This window comes from Physeter macrocephalus, chromosome 20 (assembly GCF_002837175.3).
Source record: "Physeter macrocephalus isolate SW-GA chromosome 20, ASM283717v5, whole genome shotgun sequence".
In the NCBI taxonomy this organism is placed as follows: domain Eukaryota; kingdom Metazoa; phylum Chordata; class Mammalia; order Artiodactyla; family Physeteridae; genus Physeter; species Physeter macrocephalus.
The window spans coordinates 35617055-35638569 of NC_041233.1; the positions used below are offsets into that span (position 1 = coordinate 35617055).

Genomic DNA, 21515 nt, shown 5'->3' on the forward strand with positions numbered 1-21515 from the left:
GCATATGTCCATTTTAAAACTTAAGAGATCCAAAGAATAAATTTTTTTTTAAAGTTTTTTTTTTTTTTTTTTTTTTGGTGGTACGCGGGCCTCCCTCTGCTGCGGCCTCTCCCGTTGCGGAGCACAGGCTCCGGACGCGCAGGCCCAGCGGCCATGGCTCACGGGCCCAGCCGCTCCGCGGCATGTGGGATCCTCCCGGACCGGGGCGCGAACCCGGTTCCCCTGCATCGGCAGGCGGACACGCAACCACTGCGCCCCCTGCATCGGCAGGCTGACGCGCAACCACTGCGCCACCAGGGAAGCCCCAGAATAAAATTTTAAAAATTGCAAATCTAGGGGCTCCAATCGAGGAGGAGTACAAGGATGTTCAACTCACCTCTTCCCAGAAATACATCAAAAATACATCTACAAATGGAACAATTCTCACAGAATACCTACTGATCACTAGACCTCAAACACCTGAAAGGACAAGAAAGATCTCCATATAATCAGGTAGGACAAAATGGAAAAAAAAAAAAAAGAAAAAAGGAACTGGGATGGGTCCTGTGTCCCTGGAAGGCAGCTATAAAAGAGGAAAGGTTCCCACACTCTGGGAAGCCCCATCACCGGCAGGAAGATCAGAAAGGGAGCTTCAGAGGCTCAGAGGAGAGAGCAACAACTGGTTTGTGGAAGCTTGGGATTAGCAGATGCAAACTATTATATATAAGATGGATAAACAAGGTCCTACTGTATAACACAGGGAACTATATTATAACTGAATCACTTTGCTGTACAGCAGAAATTAACACATTACAAATCAACTCCAATAAAATTTTAAAAAACTGCATATCTTAAAACACTGAAAAACTTATTATTATATGTATATCAGTTATTCTTTAAGAAAGCAAACATTTTTACCTGAACAACAAATGTTTTATCTCCAAATCCTGGTGTCATTCCTAAAATACTCATGTAAGAAGCTTCATTGATGAAGTTTTCAATCCCATGGAAAACTCCCCGACCAGTAGCAGAGATCCGTCCGTGGATTCCACCCTGACTGATGGGCTTACCGGTAACACAGGCATGGGCATTAATATCCTGCAAAAGAAGGGCAAAACTTAAAAGATGAAATGTCAATATCAATTTCTATGAGGAACCAACATAAAGAAGCATTAAAGTGGAAACACATTCTCATTTAACTAATATGCTCATTAGGAGTGTGTGTGTGTATAAGGTATACTTTCATCAATAGGGATAAGTCTCACCTTTTCAAATTTCTGTTCCTAGAAAATATATAATAAAGTAGACTATTTTCTGATGGGAGAAACAGGGTTTTTAGGAATTAAACATCAAGTAAATACAAATAGCAATATCACACAAGTAGAGATAGTTCAGCTTAAAACTATTATTCCTTCACCAAATGTTTAAGCCCTACTAAGTAACGGTATACATGTCACCTGTAATTGTCTTAAAATTTATCATAAGACTTGAGCATGTCACCAAAACAGAACCTAAGATAGGAAGAGCCATTACAGTGTTCATGGATGGGAAGACTCAACACTGTAAAAATATTTTTCTGCCAAACTAATCTAGAAATTCAATTAAGTGTCACTTGATAACTCAAGTTCACCTAAGAGTGGATTAACAAAAGTATTCAAGAAATAAAAAAGAAAGAAAGAAAACAGAATAACTAAGTTTTGCAGGGCAACTGGAATACCTATCAAGATAAAAAGCCATTAATCCAGAAATTCTAATTCCATACTATATATACAATTGTATTTATACAAAAAATTGTGTATATATAGTATGGTATTACTGGAGTTAAAAAAAGGGGTACACGTGGGTGAGACACAGAGGCCCATGCCCATGTGTCAGTAGAGCACCTCCCGTAGTAGCTGTTAGCTCTAAGAAGCTGAGTGGGAGAGTAAGTCTTCTCCTTTCTGTACTCTCTGAATTGACAGTATGCATGTATTCTGGTTCAGAAACAAGTATAATTAGAAGGAAGAAAGGGGCTTGGGAGGGCTTTCCTTCCAAGGGATAAACTGGAAGCAACCAGTTTAGTATACTATAAACTGTAGCAACCAGAACAGTGCGTAATAGACAAATCTATTGTCTTCTGTGGGACAAGAGAAACTAGAGACAGTCTTATTGTATACAGGAAATCAATATTACATACAGGAAGCATTTTAAGTCAGTGGCTAAAGTATGGACTATTTAATAAATTTGTTGAGGCAATTTGCTACCCATGTGAAACAAGGTAAAGTGCCTTACTTCGTATCATATTCCTTACCCCCCAATGTATGTTCTAGCTGGATAAGTTAAAAAGTGACTGTTTAAATAAGAACTTTTAGAATTGTATTAGCTGTATCATTATCAACAAAAAGAACAAAAGTAAAAAAAAAAAAACAGTCTAGTAAAGTGATTTATGGAATTAGTAGTTTTCCCACAGTTTTCCTTCATGAATAGTTAATGCTTATGAATACAGAATTGCAAACCAAGTAAGTGCCAAATGCTTTTGAACAGAGAAAATGCAAATGCTGGAGCTGACAGCAATCCTGTCTGAGGTCAGGCACAGTGCCGGTTGGCTGGCTGGCTGCGAGATGCCCAGCATACCTAATTGTTTTGGAAGCCTGGGCCCGGGTGGAGAACTCGCTTGCTCTCCAGCACCCACACTTCTGGACGAGGCTAGGCAAAAGGAGCTGCGTGTTCAGGTACACGTCTGAAAACAAGAAACAAAAACTGCAGCTTCTTACCTTAGGCTCTGATTTTGTATTTCCTATCACTTTAAGAAGGACGGTCTTTTACCAGTGTTTAGTCCAAGGTTTAGTTGGCAGGGCCTCACAAAACTTTCTTTTGTCACCTTTGGGAGAGAGCTACGAATAACAATGTACTGCCCACTGTTTTGTACTATTCAATCTAATGCCTTGTTTAAAAAGAACAAAAGACCATAACCAGAGCTCATTTAACATAAGTAGGTGACATGGAAGAGCAACCTTTTGGAAATGGCAGTCAAAACCAAATTCTTTGAAGTGTCTCATACTGCTCCTGTTTTATTTCAGGGGATTTGTGGACTTTACCTGGTTCAGTGTTTATAAATATTTATTTTTTATGCTTACTGAGGGCCAGTTATAATTATACTATCATTCACTTAATCCTCATGACTGTCTCATGAACTAGGTGCTATTATTATTGTCATTTTACAAATAAGGAAAGTGAGGCACAGAGAGCTTAAGGCACTTGCCCCAGGTCACAGAGCTGGTATGTGAAGGAGCCAGTCCCAGAATCCAGGGTGTCTGAGTGTGCTCCCAACTACACACTACATCACCCCCCAGGAAAAGAGACAAGCCTAAATTCCTCCATTAGATGCCCCCTTCCTTCCTTTTAGAGGAAACAATATTCCTCCTCTTCTAAGGCTGATCTTTCCACTAGGGCCCTTAAAAGATGAATCTGTGGCCCACACCAATCAACATGCCAAGAACAACAAAAACCTTTCTCTTTAGACAACAGGCACCTTTCAAGCTGTCTCCTCTCTAGTGCCATTTTTCTTAAGTGAGGGCTACTCTTCATGCCCTACTTCCCTCTCTACATGCCCTTGCAGTCTGGCTCCAACCTCACTATTCCAATCTAGTTGCTGAATTGCTCTCTTCTCAGAACCACCCCCTCAGAACATCCACAACGTGAAGCTCTTGGCACTTCTCATTCTTTTCTAACTAATTGTTCCTCCCTTCCACCCCCCAATCGCTCTTCAATCTGTCCATTCCTCTCCAACTCTATGGAAGGCCAATATCATCTCTTTTGGGCTCCTGTGTAGTCTCCTGTCCCCAACAATCCCATTCTCTGCTGCACACAGAGTGAAGCTTACTGTGTCACGCACCTGCTTAGAATTAGCACTTCACTGGCTTCCCTCTGTTTTCAGGACAAAGACCAAAGTCCTTGCTGTCACCTACAAGGTAGGAATCTGGTATGACTCTCCTCTGCTGGCCTCTCTCATGCCTTCTCTACTCTGGCCACCATAGTGTTCCCTCAGCCTCTCAGGTTCACCTCTTTTCACATCAGGACCTTTACCCAGGTGCTTCCTTCTCCCAACCCTTGGCCAGTGCCACTTCCCCTGGTTGATGTGTACTCATCTTTCAGAGTGCAGACCAGAAGGTTACATCTCAAGTAGGCTTTTCTGATCCTACTCCAGAGACGTGGTCAGGTCCCCAGTACTCTTCATAGCATCAAAACTTTTTCTTCTAGCCTTTACCCCAATTGTATTGAACTCCTTGCTGCACTTTAAGCCTCCTGTGTAGTAAGTGCTCTCTCTATATTTTTAAAATAAATTGTGAGCAGTTAGGGTAGGGGGTCCCTGGAGGAAGAGAACCAGGCATGGTTTTCTTGACATGAGAAGCCATTCTGTGATCTAAGCCATTTTGTTATCAAAGCCTGTCTACAATGCTTGTACTTGAACAGGTCTCAACAATTAATGATCTTAAGGGAACAAAAGAATGTTATCAAGCAAGAGAAGTAACAATAGCCAAGATAATTTATCAGTTGTAAAGACCCCCAGTTCTGTTTCAATGGTAAAGATAAGCCCGAAGTGCTCAACCTTCAGATCAACTGGAACCTAAGGGATGACGATGTTGACCTTTTCTGATCTTAGTGACTTAACTAAAACTTGGACTCTGCCAACCACCCAAGTCCCTTCATGAATATGCAGGTACCCTTACCTTAAAACTTCCCTACTTTTGCTGTTCAGGGAGACACTGCTTTGGGAAAGATCCCAGTGTCCTCCCTACTTGCTACAAGCAGTAAATCCGTCTATACCGGTCTTTGGCTTGGTTGTGTCTTTTGGCTCGACACCCACCAAGAGGTGAACCCAGTTTTGGGGTAACAAAATGTCTTTTCAACTCACTTTCTCTTCCTACTCCTTAAGTGTTTTTCAAGGTTCCATCCCTTTCAAGGACGAAGTTAGCTGTTCTTCTTGTGTTCTGTATTAATGGCACTACTTCTGCTCAGTCCCCCAGACTCTAAGTCCTCCTGGTTCTTTCTGACTCAATCCTGTCCTTTTCCTTGGTCCCACAGATGCAACCCAGTCCTGCTGAGTCTACCTCTGTCAGGAGCCAATGCTTCTCCCCAGCCCTATCGCTCCCGGCTGTGAAGACAGACACTGACACTGTGGAGGCCATCTCTTTGCTCCAGCCTAACACTGCTGCCGGCCCCTCTCCCCTAAGGAAGGGTCAGCATCAAAGGCTCCCCGCTGACTAGCAAGTAAAATAAAAACACTGGGACTTGAGTATTTTCTACTCTTTCACTTACTTCATCATTCTCTTACTACCTTTCTAAATGTCCCTTATCTTCAGACAATCTGAGCTCTACAGTTTCCCCTCCTAGCCTCCAAATCTCCATGTTTAAATTCTATCCATTTTCAATGTCCAGCCCTGACCAAATACCTCTTCCAGGAAGCCTGCTTTTAGAAACTCTCCACCCTGCTATTACACTATCTCCATACCTTATCTGCTTAATGTGTCTTAGTTCCTTTGAGGGAAGAGCCCGAATTGAATGCTTCCTTATTTCCCTTTTACTGTCTTGTAATGTATCCTGCCCTGGGAGGTGATCTTTGAGGGCCCATCCCAGCGGTCAGGATAGGGTTGCATATGAGTAAAAGCTCAATCCAAGTTCACTGCATTTATGATATAAGATAGACAGAAGTAATATATAAAATCACGATATGATCAAAGGAGAGGAGAAAAACCCAGTGAATTTGAACTGTTATTTCTGGTAGATAGCAAATGAAGCCCTCAGAGCTTTTGGTGGGTACTCACATAGTGCCCTATGGTGCTAGCATAGGTGTCAGCAATCCAGGACATCTCCCGCTCGCCTGTGCTCATGTCTGGGGCAGGCACATCAATGCCAGGACCTGGGGGCACAGGGAAAGGGCATCGCACCAGTTTTTAAGATAAATGCATCTCAAACACATAGATCCTTGCAATTCTCTATAATAACAAAGCTACCATGGCTAGAAAACTTTAGATTTCATCTCGGTTACTAATTCAAGTCATAGAAATACTTATTAAATGTTTCATTAAAAAATTTACAGATACACAGTATTACATGATAACTTCTCCTATTGGTGTTCACTTGCTATGTGAAATTAGCTATGCACAACTGATAAGCCACTCAACATATTTCTGAATGTTGCAAGCATAGGCAAACCAGTTTAGCCTCTCTTGACCTCAGTTCCTTAAACTGTACTTAGAGAGAACAGTACCATAAGGAGGGTTGTTATGGTTAGAAAGTTTATGTGTATGAGACAGCACAGTGACATACTTGCTTACTGGGGGTGTAAGCCCTCCTCACCAAGTAGAAAAAGGGAAAAGACACACTGCTGAAGTATTATGTTAAGCCCCCTAATACTTTTACCCATGACATAATGCTGCTTTGACCTATTTTTTTTTTTGACCTATTATTCAAAGCTTACGCTGTACAGAAAGTTTTAGGCCTTGACTTTCAGTTCCTCAGATCAGCAAATAAAAAGTTTGAGGATAACAAGAAGCTAGCCCACAGGCAGCAACAAGTGCCAATGACAGCACTAATGCTGATGTCCAGTGAGATCTCAGATGGAAATGTATTAAATGGTGCCCACTCAAATCTGTAAAGGCAGGAATACATAGAAATATAACCATCAAAACAGTAAGAATACAATACAAAACAACCTAATTATTTAATGGGTCATCTATACAAAGAAATACTATGCAGCCATTACAAAGAATGATGTATATCCATGTAAATGACTTGGGATCATCACCAAAACATACATGTGGGGAAAGAAAGCAGGTTTCATATAGCATGTATAAATTCCCATTCATATAAAATTATCTTTATATATACCAATGTATAATAACTATACATATTTCCATGTGTATATATGTATGCAGAGGTTTAGAAAGATATGCACAAACTTTTTCACTGTGTTTAGACTTCAGCATTGTTTATAACTTTCTATATTTTAATTGTAAAATACAAACTCATTATCTTTATAAAAAGAAAAACACAACTTTTAAATGATTAAACTATTGTCTCCCAAATTAAGTTCTTTCTAAGAGGTATACTTGAGTTCTTCCTATAATTATTACTTTTAATCAACAGAATAAGGTCCATTCTAATATTCTTCTACATTTTAGGGGCCCAGGCCCTACATATGTACTTCTTTATACAAGTTGTGATGTAACGATATAGGATTGGTGTAAGACAACTTTGAAATGGTCAAAGTTTTGTTTTTTACACTCTTGCTCCCCCTTCCGTACCCAACCTGTAACTCTCCTACGTCCTGGTACTCTTTTCCTTAGGCATCTTACAAATATCAAGAAGTCTAACTTCCCCCAATCCACCCTCACCCCATACAACTTTCCTGCTTGGAACAGTTAATGCCATATCCTAGCCTCATCCTCTGACAAAAGGGCTCCACTGTTCCATTGGCCACAATTCCCATTCCTTTACAGTGACATACCTCAACCGGAGGGTAATACAAGTATATATAATCATATTGCTTTTCTCCTAAGGTATAAATGACAAATTGCTCCCACATCTCTTTAGAGGTATCTGCAAAAGTATTATGCTTGTTTTCAGCAATACCAAGTGTTAAATAAGCTTGTTACCTCAAATAACAATTCTATTTGGAGAAGGGCAAGTTTGAGGTATGTAGTTTGTAAATCAAAAACATATAATGATAAATTGTTTTTCAAAAACAATTATTAGTCTAGATATGCTGAAGTCAGATAGCTCCCCCTACCCAAAGCAAAATCACAAAATATTATTAGGCTTGTGAGTTTTCTACTCCATACAAAATCAATGTATAGGGCTGTACCGATTACAAGCAATTCCTGGATTACAGGTAAATTCTCAAATACTACAGGTGTGAAAGTCCATCCTTTTAAAAACAGGTAACTACCCTTGGGAAAGTTAAAATGCCATCACTCAATCCCGTTAACAGTATAAATAAGATAAAAAATTGGCTGAAAAAAGCAACTGCTTTCACAGAACATGAGTGTAGGGGTAAAGCTAAAAGGGTAATTTTGGTGCATAGAGATATAGCGGATGAAAAGGGAACTTCACAGTTTACAAAGGTGGTATCTAAACTCACATAACAGAATTAACACCCTTGCACAAACTGAAAAAGAAGAAAGAAAGAAAAAGAGGAAGGACCACTTCTCAACTCATTCTATGAGGCTAGTATTATCCTGGTATCAAAGGCTTCTTAAGAAAAGAATACGGCAGACTAATATCTCTTAGAACAGTATCAGAAAGAATAAAATACTTATGAATAAACTTAACAAAAGTAGTGTGAGACGTGTACACACAAGCCACAACTACTGAAGCCCACGTACTGAAATGAAGAGTAGCCCCCGCTCGCCGCAACTAGAGAAAGCCCGCGTGCAGCAATGAAGACCCAACGCAGCCAAAAATATATAAATAAATTAATTAAAAAAAAAAACCAAATAAATAAATAAAATGTATGTTTAAAAACAAAAGGAAAGACATTCAGTGTTCATGGACTAGTTTAAAGTGGAAAATAGAATAAGGTATGAATGTTCTCCCTTGGATGAAAAGTGGCATTGCTTGGGGGGGAAAGTGGGGGTGGGATGAACTGGGAGACTGGGATTGACACGTATACACTAATGTATAAAATATACACTATATATACACTAATATGTATAAAATAGATAACTAATAAGAGCCTACTGTATAAAAAATAAAACAAAATTGAAAAAAAAAGATGGCAACACTCTACAAATAGGTCTACAGAGTCAAAGCAACCCCTATCAAAACCAGAGCTGACTCTTTTTGAAGAAATTGAAAAGCTGACCTTAAACTCACACGAAGTGACAGAGCCAGGACCCAGATTCAGGTCTAACTCATAATCTGAAACTCTGTGGAAAGGAAAGTCAGAAAATAACCGAAATGACATCAGTTCCAAAGGTTTGCTCAGGAGTAGTTCTGTGCCCTAGAGAGGGAAAGAATGGCAACTGCATCCCTCTTATGCTACAAAGCTTTCTGGGCCCAGATGTCAGTTTAGCTGCATGGTGGCTTTTGCACATAAGCAAAAAAGTCAAATTGCTAATATTTAAGCTTTCAGTGTTTCAATGAATCACTTTTTAACCTTTGCAATTACAGGGTTCTTGTCAATATAGAGAAAATTAAGCTGGATATCCTCTATATATGGACAATAAATACAACTGAATAAAGTCTGAAACCACTCAAGACTATTAAATACGTTTGAGATTTAAGCTAAGAGTTTAAGCTAAGTTATAACATAAAACATTATGAAGGCTATCAGAATTAGTAGATACTTCTGTGAAGGAGGTAGTTATCTCATTAACTAGTGCTAACCCTATACAATGACTGTGTAAGTAAAGCTCACGGCAGTGCCAGGGAGGATGCATGCCAAGAATCCAAATGCCTTTTAAATTATAAAAGACAGGACAAATCTAGTAAGTTCTAGTGTTACTTAAAAGGGGCAGATTTCAAAATAAGGATATATTAAGTTCACAGGAACTTGTCAACAGTGAGAAGAATACTGGGGAAGGAAAACGAGGGACAGGAAAACAGAAAAAGTAGATTTTCTTTCCTATTTTAGTCAGTCTTCTTAGTTTTAACTATTGTTAAAGGGGCAAAATTCTATTAAATGATTTTATTTTTTTAAAACAAATCAGAATCTTTCTAGGACAAGAAAATAAATAGACAATTTGCTTGAAATTTAAAGATTAAATAATAACTGTATATTACAGAAAAGAATATTCACATCTCATACACAAAATAACACATACATAGATAATAGTATGATAGAAAATCAAGATAATGAAGATCAGTACCCTCAGAAATTTAGTCCGAGTAACAAACATTAGGAGCCCCAGGAATCCTTAAAATCAGCCAGTGATGTCACAGTGAGTAATCAATCAGCATGAGGCTCCACACCTCCCAGCCTGTGCCCACTGCTTTGAAGGGAAAGGCCTGCTTAAGCCTCCAATTCCAAACAGCATCAGTTTTCTCACTGCTTTAGCAACAGGATTACTATTGCAAAACTGCTTTTTGCATATTAAAAATTGTTCATAATGAAGGCATTATTTAGTTCCTAAAATCTTTTTGGATGTCACAATTGTGATTGTGCTTGTTGTTCAATGCTGTTACACTGACCAAAAACCTTTATTATGTCTGTACAAGGAGAAGAGGTGGAAGTGACCTCTCCTGGTATCCACACTGTATACTGAGAACCTGAACTTTTCTATAAGAGAGGGGTCATGAACAGGCCCAGGTATGTTCACCATGTTTAACACAGAACCCAATTTCTCAAAGTAAGAGGACAAGTCTGTCTATGCATGTATAGACAAAAGCAGGAGTTTATATTAAGACAATTACTTTTTAGATGTTCCCACTCCATGTAAATCTACATGGCAATACATACCAATAAAGCCCTTCTTTGCCAGCTCCATGGTGAACCTCCTTGTGATCTTTTCCAATTCATTATCCTATAAAGGAAAAAGGTGAAACACAAATAATAATGAAAAAATAATTTTTGATAGAAAAACCACTTATGGAGATAACAGTTGCATCCTATTTTCTACTTATAGGGCATTTTCATATATCTTCTTGTGTAATCTTCAGAACAATTCATAAAGTAGGTATTTCCATTTTACACAGAAATTAAATTTTAAATTTCTGAGAGACCAGAAATTGGGTTACATAAGGAACAGATAGTAGTGCTAAGGCTCAAACCTGTTCTCCTGTATTAATATAGGATCTTATGAGCAATCCTCATGGTGTATTTTCATTTAGATTGCAAATTAAAAAAAAAATCATATATATTGTTCGTATACAGATATTTATTCACATAATTTATTTAACTTAATACAGAGGTTAATTAGCAGCTTAAATTAACTTGGAATTGATAGGATAAATAATAAAATTTTTACCAAACTAGTTAAGATATGTCACTAGAACCTTGGGATCCCAACATAAAAATCTCAGAGCACAGTTATATATAGTATATAATATTTATTTATATATAGAATATTTATATTATAGTTGTGTATAACATGCATGAATATAAATGCTTAAGAATATGAAGGTATACTAATTATATTAATTACCTTTTAACCAAGTAAGAAAATGAAAAAGGACATTGATGTAAGTAGGTGGCCTTTCATATGGCAAAACACTCAATGAGTTAATTATCTGCTTGTTTTTCCATTCCTTTTAAAAGCAATAGGACGACTTCCCTGGTGGCCCAGTGGTTAAGAATCCGCCTGCCAATGCAGGGGACATGGGTTTGAGCCCTGGTCCGGGAAGATCCCACATGCCGCGGAGCAACTAAGACTGTGCGCCACAACTACTGAGCCTGCGCTCTAGAGCCCACGAGCCACAACTACTGAAGCCCGCGCACCTAGAGCCTGTGCTCTGCAACAAGAGAAGCCACCGCAATGAGAAGCCCGTGCACTGCAACAAAGAGTAGCCCCTGCTCACCACGACTAGAGAAAGCCCACGTGCAGCAACAAAGACCCAACACAGCCAAAAATAAATAAATTTATAAAAACATTAGGAACCATTAATCTCACTGGTATAGGGGATACACAGAAGTCCAGTAATTTCAAGTCCTTTGTAAATGCACCATGTGCACTAATGTCACTTTGATACTTACGGTATAGTTCTTGGGATTGATCTTAACACCAGCTTTGGCACCCCCAAATGGCACATCTGAAAGAGAAGGCTGAAAGTTATTATTCCATATAAAGGCTAAAAGAATTAAAAAGGCAGAAAGCACTGTGTAATATTATAAAAGTGTGATACTTTTAGCTTTAGTTTCAGAAAATTCAATAAATAAACCCACTATCTCTTCTAAAATGTTGTAACTTAAAATTCTAGTGAACAAAAACTAGACTAGGCAAATTACAATGCATATTTAATCAGTGTGCTTTACTATTTCTAAAATGTAATGGCATATTTACTTTCCTTTTACTATGATTTGGTCTTATTTACAGAGTATAGAAAGGGATTTAAACAAAGATCTACACTTAAGGAAGATTCAATTAGTTCCTATAAAGTTCTCCATTAAAAAAAAAAAGACTAAATCTTAATTAAGACTAATTGAAAAATGATATGTCAAACTGTGCAACCTAAAAACAAAAAACCCCCACTTCTGATGAGGTATATTTCTCTAACATCTTAAAAGTAACCTTGTATGCAAACATATTTCCCCAAAGAGTTCTTATTAGGTAGCAGCAAAGGAGACCACTTACCAACCACTGCACACTTATATGTCATCAGAGAAGCCAGAGCTTTTACTTCATCTACACTCACATCAGTGCTGTAACGGATACCTGGTGGTTTAAAAAAAAGAGGGGGGTGAGAAAGAAGGGGATATATTTAGAACATCCTTCTGGCATGTTGAAAAAAAAATTCTAGAAATTGAAAATGTCCACACTTTTTACGGTTATTTTCAAGAACACCTAAAGTAGCTTATGACTAAAGAGTCAACAGGGGGACTTTCCTGGTGGTCCAGTGGTTAAGATTCCATGCTTCTGCTGCAGGGGGGCTTGGGTTCGATCCCTGGTTGGGGAACTAAGATCGCACATGCTGCATGGCTTGGCCAGAAAAAAAAAGAGTCAGTAGGAAAAAGGCTGCTAATTAGATACCCAGAAACAGCGACAGAATGAGCACTGAATTTGATTCAAGTATTTTCATATTTAAGAGAATAAGATTGGTGAAGTTCAGTGTTTGCTTTCTGGTATGAGTAGCATCAAGTAGGGTTTCTGGGGATTTCGAGATAAGGTAGCCCTGTCCTTCAGGGACTTATAACCCAGTGGGAAATAACAGTAAATATGATTTCACAGACAAAAATTACCTTCAAATGAATGTTTTTTACACTTTCAGGGAGGCTTTTCTTTCTTTTACTTTTTGCTTTAGGTGACTTGGTAGCAGAGAGTTCAAGAATTTTGCTATTGGCAAATGGATAGTTAACAGGCTTGACAGTTTCAACTTGAATATCAGATGTCTAAATAGAGGTTTTGGCTTCAGTGGGGTATAACCAAAGAAATCCTTACCTGTAACTCCCTATACCCACTGCCAGCCTCTTTCAACCAAGAAATGAGAAGCTTGACAAAGTCATCTCTCCTTCCTGGAAATGAGCAATTCCCTTCACTCTTCTATAAGGATGGGAGGTAGCCTAGCAGACAGGCAACTCGGAGTCTTAATGCCCCCAATCCTCTACCAAACTAGATGTTTGGTAGAGGGGACACAGAAAGCGGCTATGCCCACTACTTTGGTTTTGGGGGTCTTAGTCAATATCCCTTACAAGTTTTGCAGGGTTAAGGCACCACTCATCCTTTCAGTCCACTGCTTCTCAACCCCAAGGAAGAAGGCCTGAGTGAGGCTGATGTTTGCACACTGCTTGGGGCTCCCTGACACTGAGTCACAAGTATGGGGGCCCAGGGACACCTCTTAAAGGATTCTGGGAATAAAAGTTTTTCCGATAGAAATACACAGTATTCTCATGGACCGGCAGTTTGAGAAAACTCCCTTAGTCATTTAAAAAAGCTGGCTTCTTGGATGTTTCAGAAAACACCTATCTAAACATAAACGACACGTTTCAAGAGAATTTCATCTGTCGGTATATGATCATAAAGAGCAAATTCTGAAACAACATATTTCTTTGTCCTATCAGAAAAATAAAATGAATATATTTAGAAAAGCAAGCTCTTAGAAAACTGTATCTTGCATATAATGGGTTCTCAGATTATTTGTGGAATAAATTATTATTAAAATTTTAGAATGAGAAATGACAGGGTTTTTTTTTGCATATAGCAGATACCTGTTGCTATAAGCTTGCTTCCTCATTTTGTTCAGGTCTTTATTAAAAACTTTCTTCATTCTGAGAGGCCCTCCCTGACCACCCCTTTTAAAATAATTTAAAATAGCACTTCTTCCTCATCCCCACTCTCCAGCCCCTATTTACTTTAAATTGACTTTATGTTTGTTTACTCTCCAGCTTCCACCACCACCCACCCCCACCCCAGCAAATTAGCACCATGAAGACAGACTTTCTTTTGTCTACTAATTCTTGGTGCCGAACACAGAAAATTTGCGTGTATTAGGCACTCAAATACATGTGGAATAAATATGACTATTTCTTGACTCTTAAAACTTAAGGTAGAAAGACAGAATCCATGTTAAAATTTTGACATACATGTAAGTCAGTGCCTGTGCATATTATGGAAGGAATAAAAAGCACTAAAAAGCAAAAGTACCAGGTCCTAAAAACTATTCCAGAAAAAAAAAAATCCAAAATTTGTAAGTAATATTAAGACCAAACACTGGTTTCAACAAAAATTGCTTAATTAAAAAATTTAATTAAAAAAAATTCTTTTAACAACTTTATTGGAGTATAATTGCTTTACAATGGTGTGTTAATTTCTGCTTTATAACAAAGTGAATCAGTTATACATATGTTCCCATATCTCTTCCCTCTTACGTCTCCCTCCCTCCCACCCTTCCTATCCCACCTCTCTAGGTGGTCTGATCTCCCTGTGCTAATGCAGCTGCTTCCCACTAGCTATCTATTTTATGTTTGGTAGTGTATATATGTCCATGCCACTCTCTCACTTTGTCACAGCCTACCCTTCCCCCTCCCCATATCCTCAAGTCCATTCTCTAGTAGTTCTCTATCTTTATTCTTTTTAGATTCCATATATATATGTGTTAGCATACGGTATTTGTAAACGGGTAACTTGGGCTTCCCTGGTGGAGCAGTGGTTGAGTCCGCCTGCCGATGCAGGGGACACGGGTTCATGCCCCGGTCCGGGAAGATCCCACATGACGCGGAGTGGCTAGGGCCGTGAGCCATGGCCGCTGAGCCTATGCTCCGCAACGGGAGAGGCCACAACAGTGAGAGGCCCGCGTACCGCAAAACAAACAAACAAACAAACAAAAAATGGGTAACTTAATTAAAAAAATTTTAAATTGAAGTATTCAGGTATACAACATAGTAATTCACTACTTTTATAGATTATACTCCATTTAAAGTTATTACAGGGACTTCCCTGGTGGCGCAGTGGTTAAGAATCCTCCTGCCAAAGCAGGGGACATGGGTTTGAGGCCTGGTCCGGGAAGATCACACATGCCGCGGAGCAACTAAGCCTGTGCGCCACAACTACTAAGCCTGCACTCTAGAGCCCGAGGGCTACAACTACTGAGCCCGTGTTCCACAACTACTGAAGCCCACACACCTAGAGCCCGTGCTCCGCAACAAGAGAAGCCATCGCAGTGAGAAGCCCGAGCACAGCAACAATGGGTAGCCCCTGCTTGCTGCAACTAGAGAAAGCCCGTGTGCAGCAACAAAGACCCAATGCAGCCAAAACACAAAAAGTTATTATAAACTGTTGGCTATATTCCCTGTGCTGTACAATATATCCTTGTAGCTTATTTTATACACAGTAGTTTGTACCTCTTAATCCCCTGCCCCTATCTTGCCCCTCCCTCCTGGTAACCACTATTGTTCTCTATATCTATGAATATGTTTCGTTTTGTGAAATTTATCCATTTATTATGAAAATTTATTTTATTTTATTTTTTAAAAATTAATTAATTTATCGAACCCGTGTCCCCCGCATTGGCAGGCGGATTCCCAACTGTGCCACCAGGGAAGTCCCTATTTATTTTTTAGATTCTACATATGAGTGATAACATACAGTATTTGTCTTTCTCTTATTTATTTTACTAAGCATGATACCTTCCAGGTCCATTCATGTGGTTGCAAACAGCAAAATTTCATTCTTTTTTAGGGCTGAGTAGCATTCATTTTTATATTATATGTATTTATATACATAACATATATAGAATATATAAAAATTATATATATATATATATCTTTATCTGCTCATTTGTTGGACACTTAGAGTGCTTCCATATCTTGGCTATTGCAAGTAATGCTGCTCTGAACACTGAGATGGTGTATGTATCTTTTTTTTTTTTGCAGTACGCAGGCCTCTCACTGTTGTGGACTCTCCCGTTGCGGAGCACAGGCTCCGGACGCACAGGCTCAGCGGCCATGGCTCACAGGCCCAGCCGCTCCATGGCATGTGGGATCTTCCCGGACCGGGGCATGAACCCACGTCCCCTGCATCGGCAGGCGGACTCTCAATCACCGCGCCACCAGGGAAGCCCGCATGTATCTTTTTGAATTAGTATTTTCATTTTCTTCAGATATATACCCAGGAATGGAACTGCTGGATCCTATGGTAGGTCTATCTTTACTTCTTTCGAGGAACCGCCACAGTTTTCCATAAATTGGCTGCACCAATTTTATACACTCCCACCAACTCTACTAACGTTCCCTTTTCTCTACATCCTCACCAACATTTGTTATTTTTGGTCTTCTGTCCATTTTTTAATCAGGTTGTTTTTCTGGTATTGAGTTGTATGAGGTGTTTATATATTTTGGATATTTAACCCCTTATCAGTCATACCATTTGCGAATATTTTCTCCCACTCGGTAGGTTGTCTTTTAATTTTGTCTATGGTTTCCTTTGCTATGCAAACACTTTACAGTTTAATTAGGTCCCATTTGTTTATTTTTGCTTGTTTCCTTTGCCTTAGGAGACAGATCCAAAAAAATATTGCTATGATTTATGTCAAAGAGTGTTCTGCCTATGTTTTCTTCTAAAAGTTTTATGGTTTCTGGTCTTACCTTTAGGTCTTTAATCCATTGAGTTTATTTTTGTATAATCCATTGAGTTTATTTTGTATAGCGTGAGAAAATGTTCTCATTTCATCCTTTTACATGTAGCTGCCCAGTTTTCCCGGCACCACTTATTGAAAAGACTATCTTTTCTCAACTGTATATTCTTGCCTCCTTTGTTGTAGATTAATTGACCATAAGTGTGTGGGTTTATTTATGGCTCTCTATTCTGTTCCATTGATCAATGTGTCTGTTTTTGTGTAAGTACTATACTGTTTTAATTACTGTAGCTTTGTAGTACAGTCGAAGTCAGGGAGCATGATTCCTCCAGCTTTGTTCTTTTTTCTCAAGAATGTTTTGGCTATTCAGGATCTTTTGTGGTTCCATATAAATTTTAGGATTATTTGTTCTAGTTCTGTGAAAAATTGTTATGAGATTAAAAAAAAAATTTTTGGCTGCCTTGGGTCTTCATTGCTGCACACGGGCTTTTCTCTAGTTGCGTCGAGCGGGGGCTACTCTTCATTGTGGTGTGTGGGCTTCTCATTGCGGTGGCTTCTCTTGTTGTGGAGCACAGGCTCTAGGTGCGCAGGCTTAGGTAGTTGTGGCACATGGGCTCGGCAGCTGTGGCTTGTGGGCTCTAGAGCGCAGGCTCAGTAGTTGTGGCGCACAGGCTTAGTTGCTCTGCAGCATGTTGAATCTTCCTGGACCAGGGCTCAAACCCGTGTCCCCTGCACTGGCAGGTGGATTCTTAACCACTGCGCCACCAGGGAAGTCCTGTTATGAGATTTTGATAGGGATTTCATAAAACCTGTTGATTGCTTTGAGTAGTACAGACATTTTACTATTATGAATTCTTCCTATCTATGAACACAGAATATTTTTCCATTTCTTTGCATCTTCAATTTCCTTCAATAATGTCTTTAAGTTTTCAGAGTATAGGTCTTTTATCTCCTTGGTTAAGTTAAAAAATTGTTTAAATACTAAAATGTGTTTATACAAATTGTCACTTAGTGAATAGGCATATTATTTAGTGGAAACTATGCTAGGTCAGGGAGCTGGGTTGGGTGCAGTGCCCAGCATTTCCTAACTAAGTGAATTCATCCCAATAGCAACTGCTGTGGGCATCTGCACTTGCTCACCTGGGGAGGTGCAAACAATGCTCTTAGGCTTCATGCCAGAATTGCTTGGGATAATGTGTTTGAGGCAGCTGGCACAGTGTCTACATGTAGTCAATACTTCAATCTCAACTATTTTCACTGCTATTATAAGTATTGCAAAGTAGTGGCAAATAACAAAGAAATGTAGTTTTTAAAAAGTTTAAATGGATAGGATTTTAAACAAACAGCTCAATAAACTTTGATTTTATTACTTCTCAAGACAAATTCATGGAGGTGGTAAAATAGTGCTCTATTAAGAATCAGCATTTTTCCTATTACCGTTGAAGGACTTCTTTCACTGTGCTTTTAGAGTCTATGGAAATAGTCACTAAGTTACATTAATTTTCCTTGCTTTCTTAAGTGGGGGAAAAGTTACTTTCCCTTACCCAGTGCTTATAACTAACACATTCAGTGGGAAACGAAAAACAGCTTGAAATACTAACATTCATAAACCAGACAGCAATCCTAATGTTCTAGACTTAAATGCTCATTAGAAACCAGGCCCCTCCTTCTACAAAACAGTGTAAACAAAGTCTATTTTATTGCAGAAGTCCTGGAATGATATGAGTCAGAAACTGCATGTAACAAAAAACATGTTTCCACTGGATGGCACCCAGGAATTCCTGTTTGTAAAGTGAAATTTTCTTTCCTAGCCACACCCATTTAGACAGCTCAACTGCAAGACACTGAAGAGCAGTAGTTACACCAATCACCTCACTCTACAGGCATTTTCTGCAGGCTAGGAACCAATGAAGACTTCTAGTGAACTGAGGCAAGGGACCACTATAAGGAAAGTAGTGGAGTCAGGGGAATAAGCCCTGGAACTGATAAGGGTGAGAGACCTAGAAATGAATGCACGGGATGCCTGGGCTAAAGAAGACATATGCTTTCATTTTTAACTTTCTAATTAGTGATACGTGAATGTTTTTACGTGTGGAATTTGGCAGATATACTAGTACAGACTCCAGTAAGACAGGAATTACCCACACCCAAGGGAAGGCTAGTTACTCTTCTTCCTCTGGGAGTGGAAACCGAAGATAATTACTAAAAATATACTGCCACCTGAAAATTCTTTACCACATTCTAATGAATGCTACGAATATGACTGCAAAAAAGACAATATTCTCCAATAAATTTGTAAATTCAGTGGATCAGGAGATATTAGCATAATTGGTGTACATGAAGGACAAAATGATGTGACGTATACTTTGAAGTTCTGAAAGAAGGGGAAAACCTAGCATTTTTGAATGCCTACTGTATATAAAGAATAGTAAGTATGAAGACAAAGTCATTCAATAAAGCCAAATACCCAAATGCATAAAAGAAAACCAAAAAAACTTAAAGCATTTTAAACCAAAATGAAGCAAGAAGGACCTTATTTGCAGTATGAATATTCTCACTTTTTATAAAACCAAGCCTTTCTTTCCCTCTTTTCTGTGACACAGAAGGCTAAAGGTGAGCAAGACCAACAGGGACTGGATGGGGCACAGGGATGGAAACAGAAGGAACAACTTTTATTACAAAAATGGAGAAAAGTATATTATAGTTTTTTGGTGTCCTGAAGTCTTAGAGCCTACGCTGACACTAGCATTGCTACTGTTTGGGAAGAGATCAACAGGATCTTTGAACAACAGATGAATAATGGAGGTAGATGCTTCCAATGGAAAGCACGGGTCCATGGCTGGGTACACTCGAAAGGCAACTGGGTGATTATACAGATGTGGACCACAGGTCTGATGTCATTATAAATGGGGTCTGGTGGGGAGGAATAAGTTAGGAGGTTGGGATTAACATTTACACACTACTCAATACTCTGTAATAACCTATCTGGGAAAGAATCTGAAAAAGAACAGAAATATGTATATGTATAACTGAATCACTTTGCTGTACACCTGAAACTAACACAACATTGTAAATCAGTTATACTCCAATATAAAATAAAAATTAAAAAAGAAAAGAAAGAAACGGGGTCTAAAATCAAGGACCACAGCTGAAAGAGTAATCTGTGCTTTCAGTTCACCAGAGGAAACTAAAGAAACACCACCCATGACAATGTTTATTATTTATCAAACTTGGTAAAGTTGGAGGAAAGGTTGGTGATAGAACTTTGAAATCATACCTTTGATTCTCCAGATAAATTAACTTAACATATAGTTATTTTGAGCTAACTGGTAATCAGATGTTTCAAAAGAACATTAATGAAATGCAGACCTCTGCAAACTATACACAGCACAAAACATTTCTCAGCCTTTTAACTTAATTCCCAAATATTTTCCTTACTACCCTCAAGAGCCTAAGATTGGTGTACAGTAAGTTTTTCTAGGAGGAAAAAAAAAATCAAAAGCAAAAACTGACTAAGTTGCTATGGTGATAAAGAAAACACACCAGCTGATTATTTTGAAAAAGATGCAGTGAAAAACACAACTGAGTAGCTTGAATTTTTCTCCCTTTTGCTAGCTGACTCAAACCCAAAAACATACAAAAAAGCTCCTAGCGACTAAGTCACCATTGTTTTTTATGATGAATCATTAACTGAACACATTCATGAAAATTCAAATAGGGTTTTAAAAGTTACTTGAACCTGGATCTTTTAACAGGGTTTGATTTACTGACCAGAAATTCAATTTCTAACTGTATTGTCTCTTTTCAGAAACTATTTACTCAATAACCAAGAGTTCTACCACAAGTACAGAACCCCAGAAAGGCAAAGAGGACTTAGAACTCTTAAAATTCATGCACTAATACACTTGCCATTTACTCATTAGAACCTATTTTCTCACTTAATATTCCCTAACTCACAATAGAAGAGCATAACTTAATTAAAAATGAGGAGAGGAGGGAAAGAAGCAGTGAGGAACCAGTACCTACCCACCAGCAAGTAATGACCATGTAAAATACTAGAAGTCTCACAAAAATTCCTTCAGCTCCAGGAAGGAGCATTTAGTACAGGAACTAAGGATTGCTTGACAGTATCCATGTACTGTTCCGTGTTAAGAGGCAGGGAACAAACACTTTACAGTCTTAACCCATTATCAAAATCTTTATTTTAAGCATTTTGAAAAGACAAAACTAAGCTCTCTGGGAAGCAAATGTTTAGCTGCTGTTGGAAAAACCAAATGAAAAATATATTTCTTCTTTCCATTAAAATTTCAAAATTATGTAACACATACGCACGTTTTCAAAGTTCAAATACAGAAAAAGCTGATGTCTCCTGATTACCACTTATGACCCCAGTCCTTAGGGGTGACTATTCTTGGCAACTTAAATGTATACATAACCTTCCAAGTCATTTCCCTGCATTTATGTACATACATATCTATAGAACACAGAGCTGTTTTGTGTTTAAGTATTTAACTTACTGCCCGATGGATGGAGGAAAGAATATGAATTAAAAGGGGTATTCTGTTAATTTTTGTTTAAAGATTCCTTATTCTGATAATAACACTAAGCTTAGTCATATCTTCATACCAAACAGGTCCTGGAAATGATGTTAGTAAAATTGATGAATATAAAGTGGATAACACTTAGTAAAAGACAACAATTTGTTATAAAAAGGTTCAAAGAGGTAAAGTCTCAAAATTTCAGATATCTAGTTTCATATCTATTATTTACAAGTCTAGGTGATATCTGAGAGGGATCTTAAGAGAGGACGAGAAGAATTATAGGGATAT

General features: G+C 38.5%; 1 protein-coding gene across 1 annotated transcript in view; it reads right to left on the minus strand.

The window, feature by feature from the left end:
* Positions 1 to 21515, minus strand: part of GLUD1 (glutamate dehydrogenase 1) — a 41233-nt gene that overhangs the window by 12632 nt on the left and 7086 nt on the right. The window contains exons 2-6 of the mRNA XM_055080939.1: positions 12252 to 12332; positions 11654 to 11709; positions 10421 to 10484; positions 5784 to 5878; positions 898 to 1077 (exon numbers count right to left, since the gene is read on the minus strand). Of these exons, the coding sequence (XP_054936914.1) occupies positions 898 to 1077; positions 5784 to 5878; positions 10421 to 10484; positions 11654 to 11709; positions 12252 to 12332 (476 nt within the window). The remainder of the gene's footprint in view (positions 1 to 897; positions 1078 to 5783; positions 5879 to 10420; positions 10485 to 11653; positions 11710 to 12251; positions 12333 to 21515) is intronic.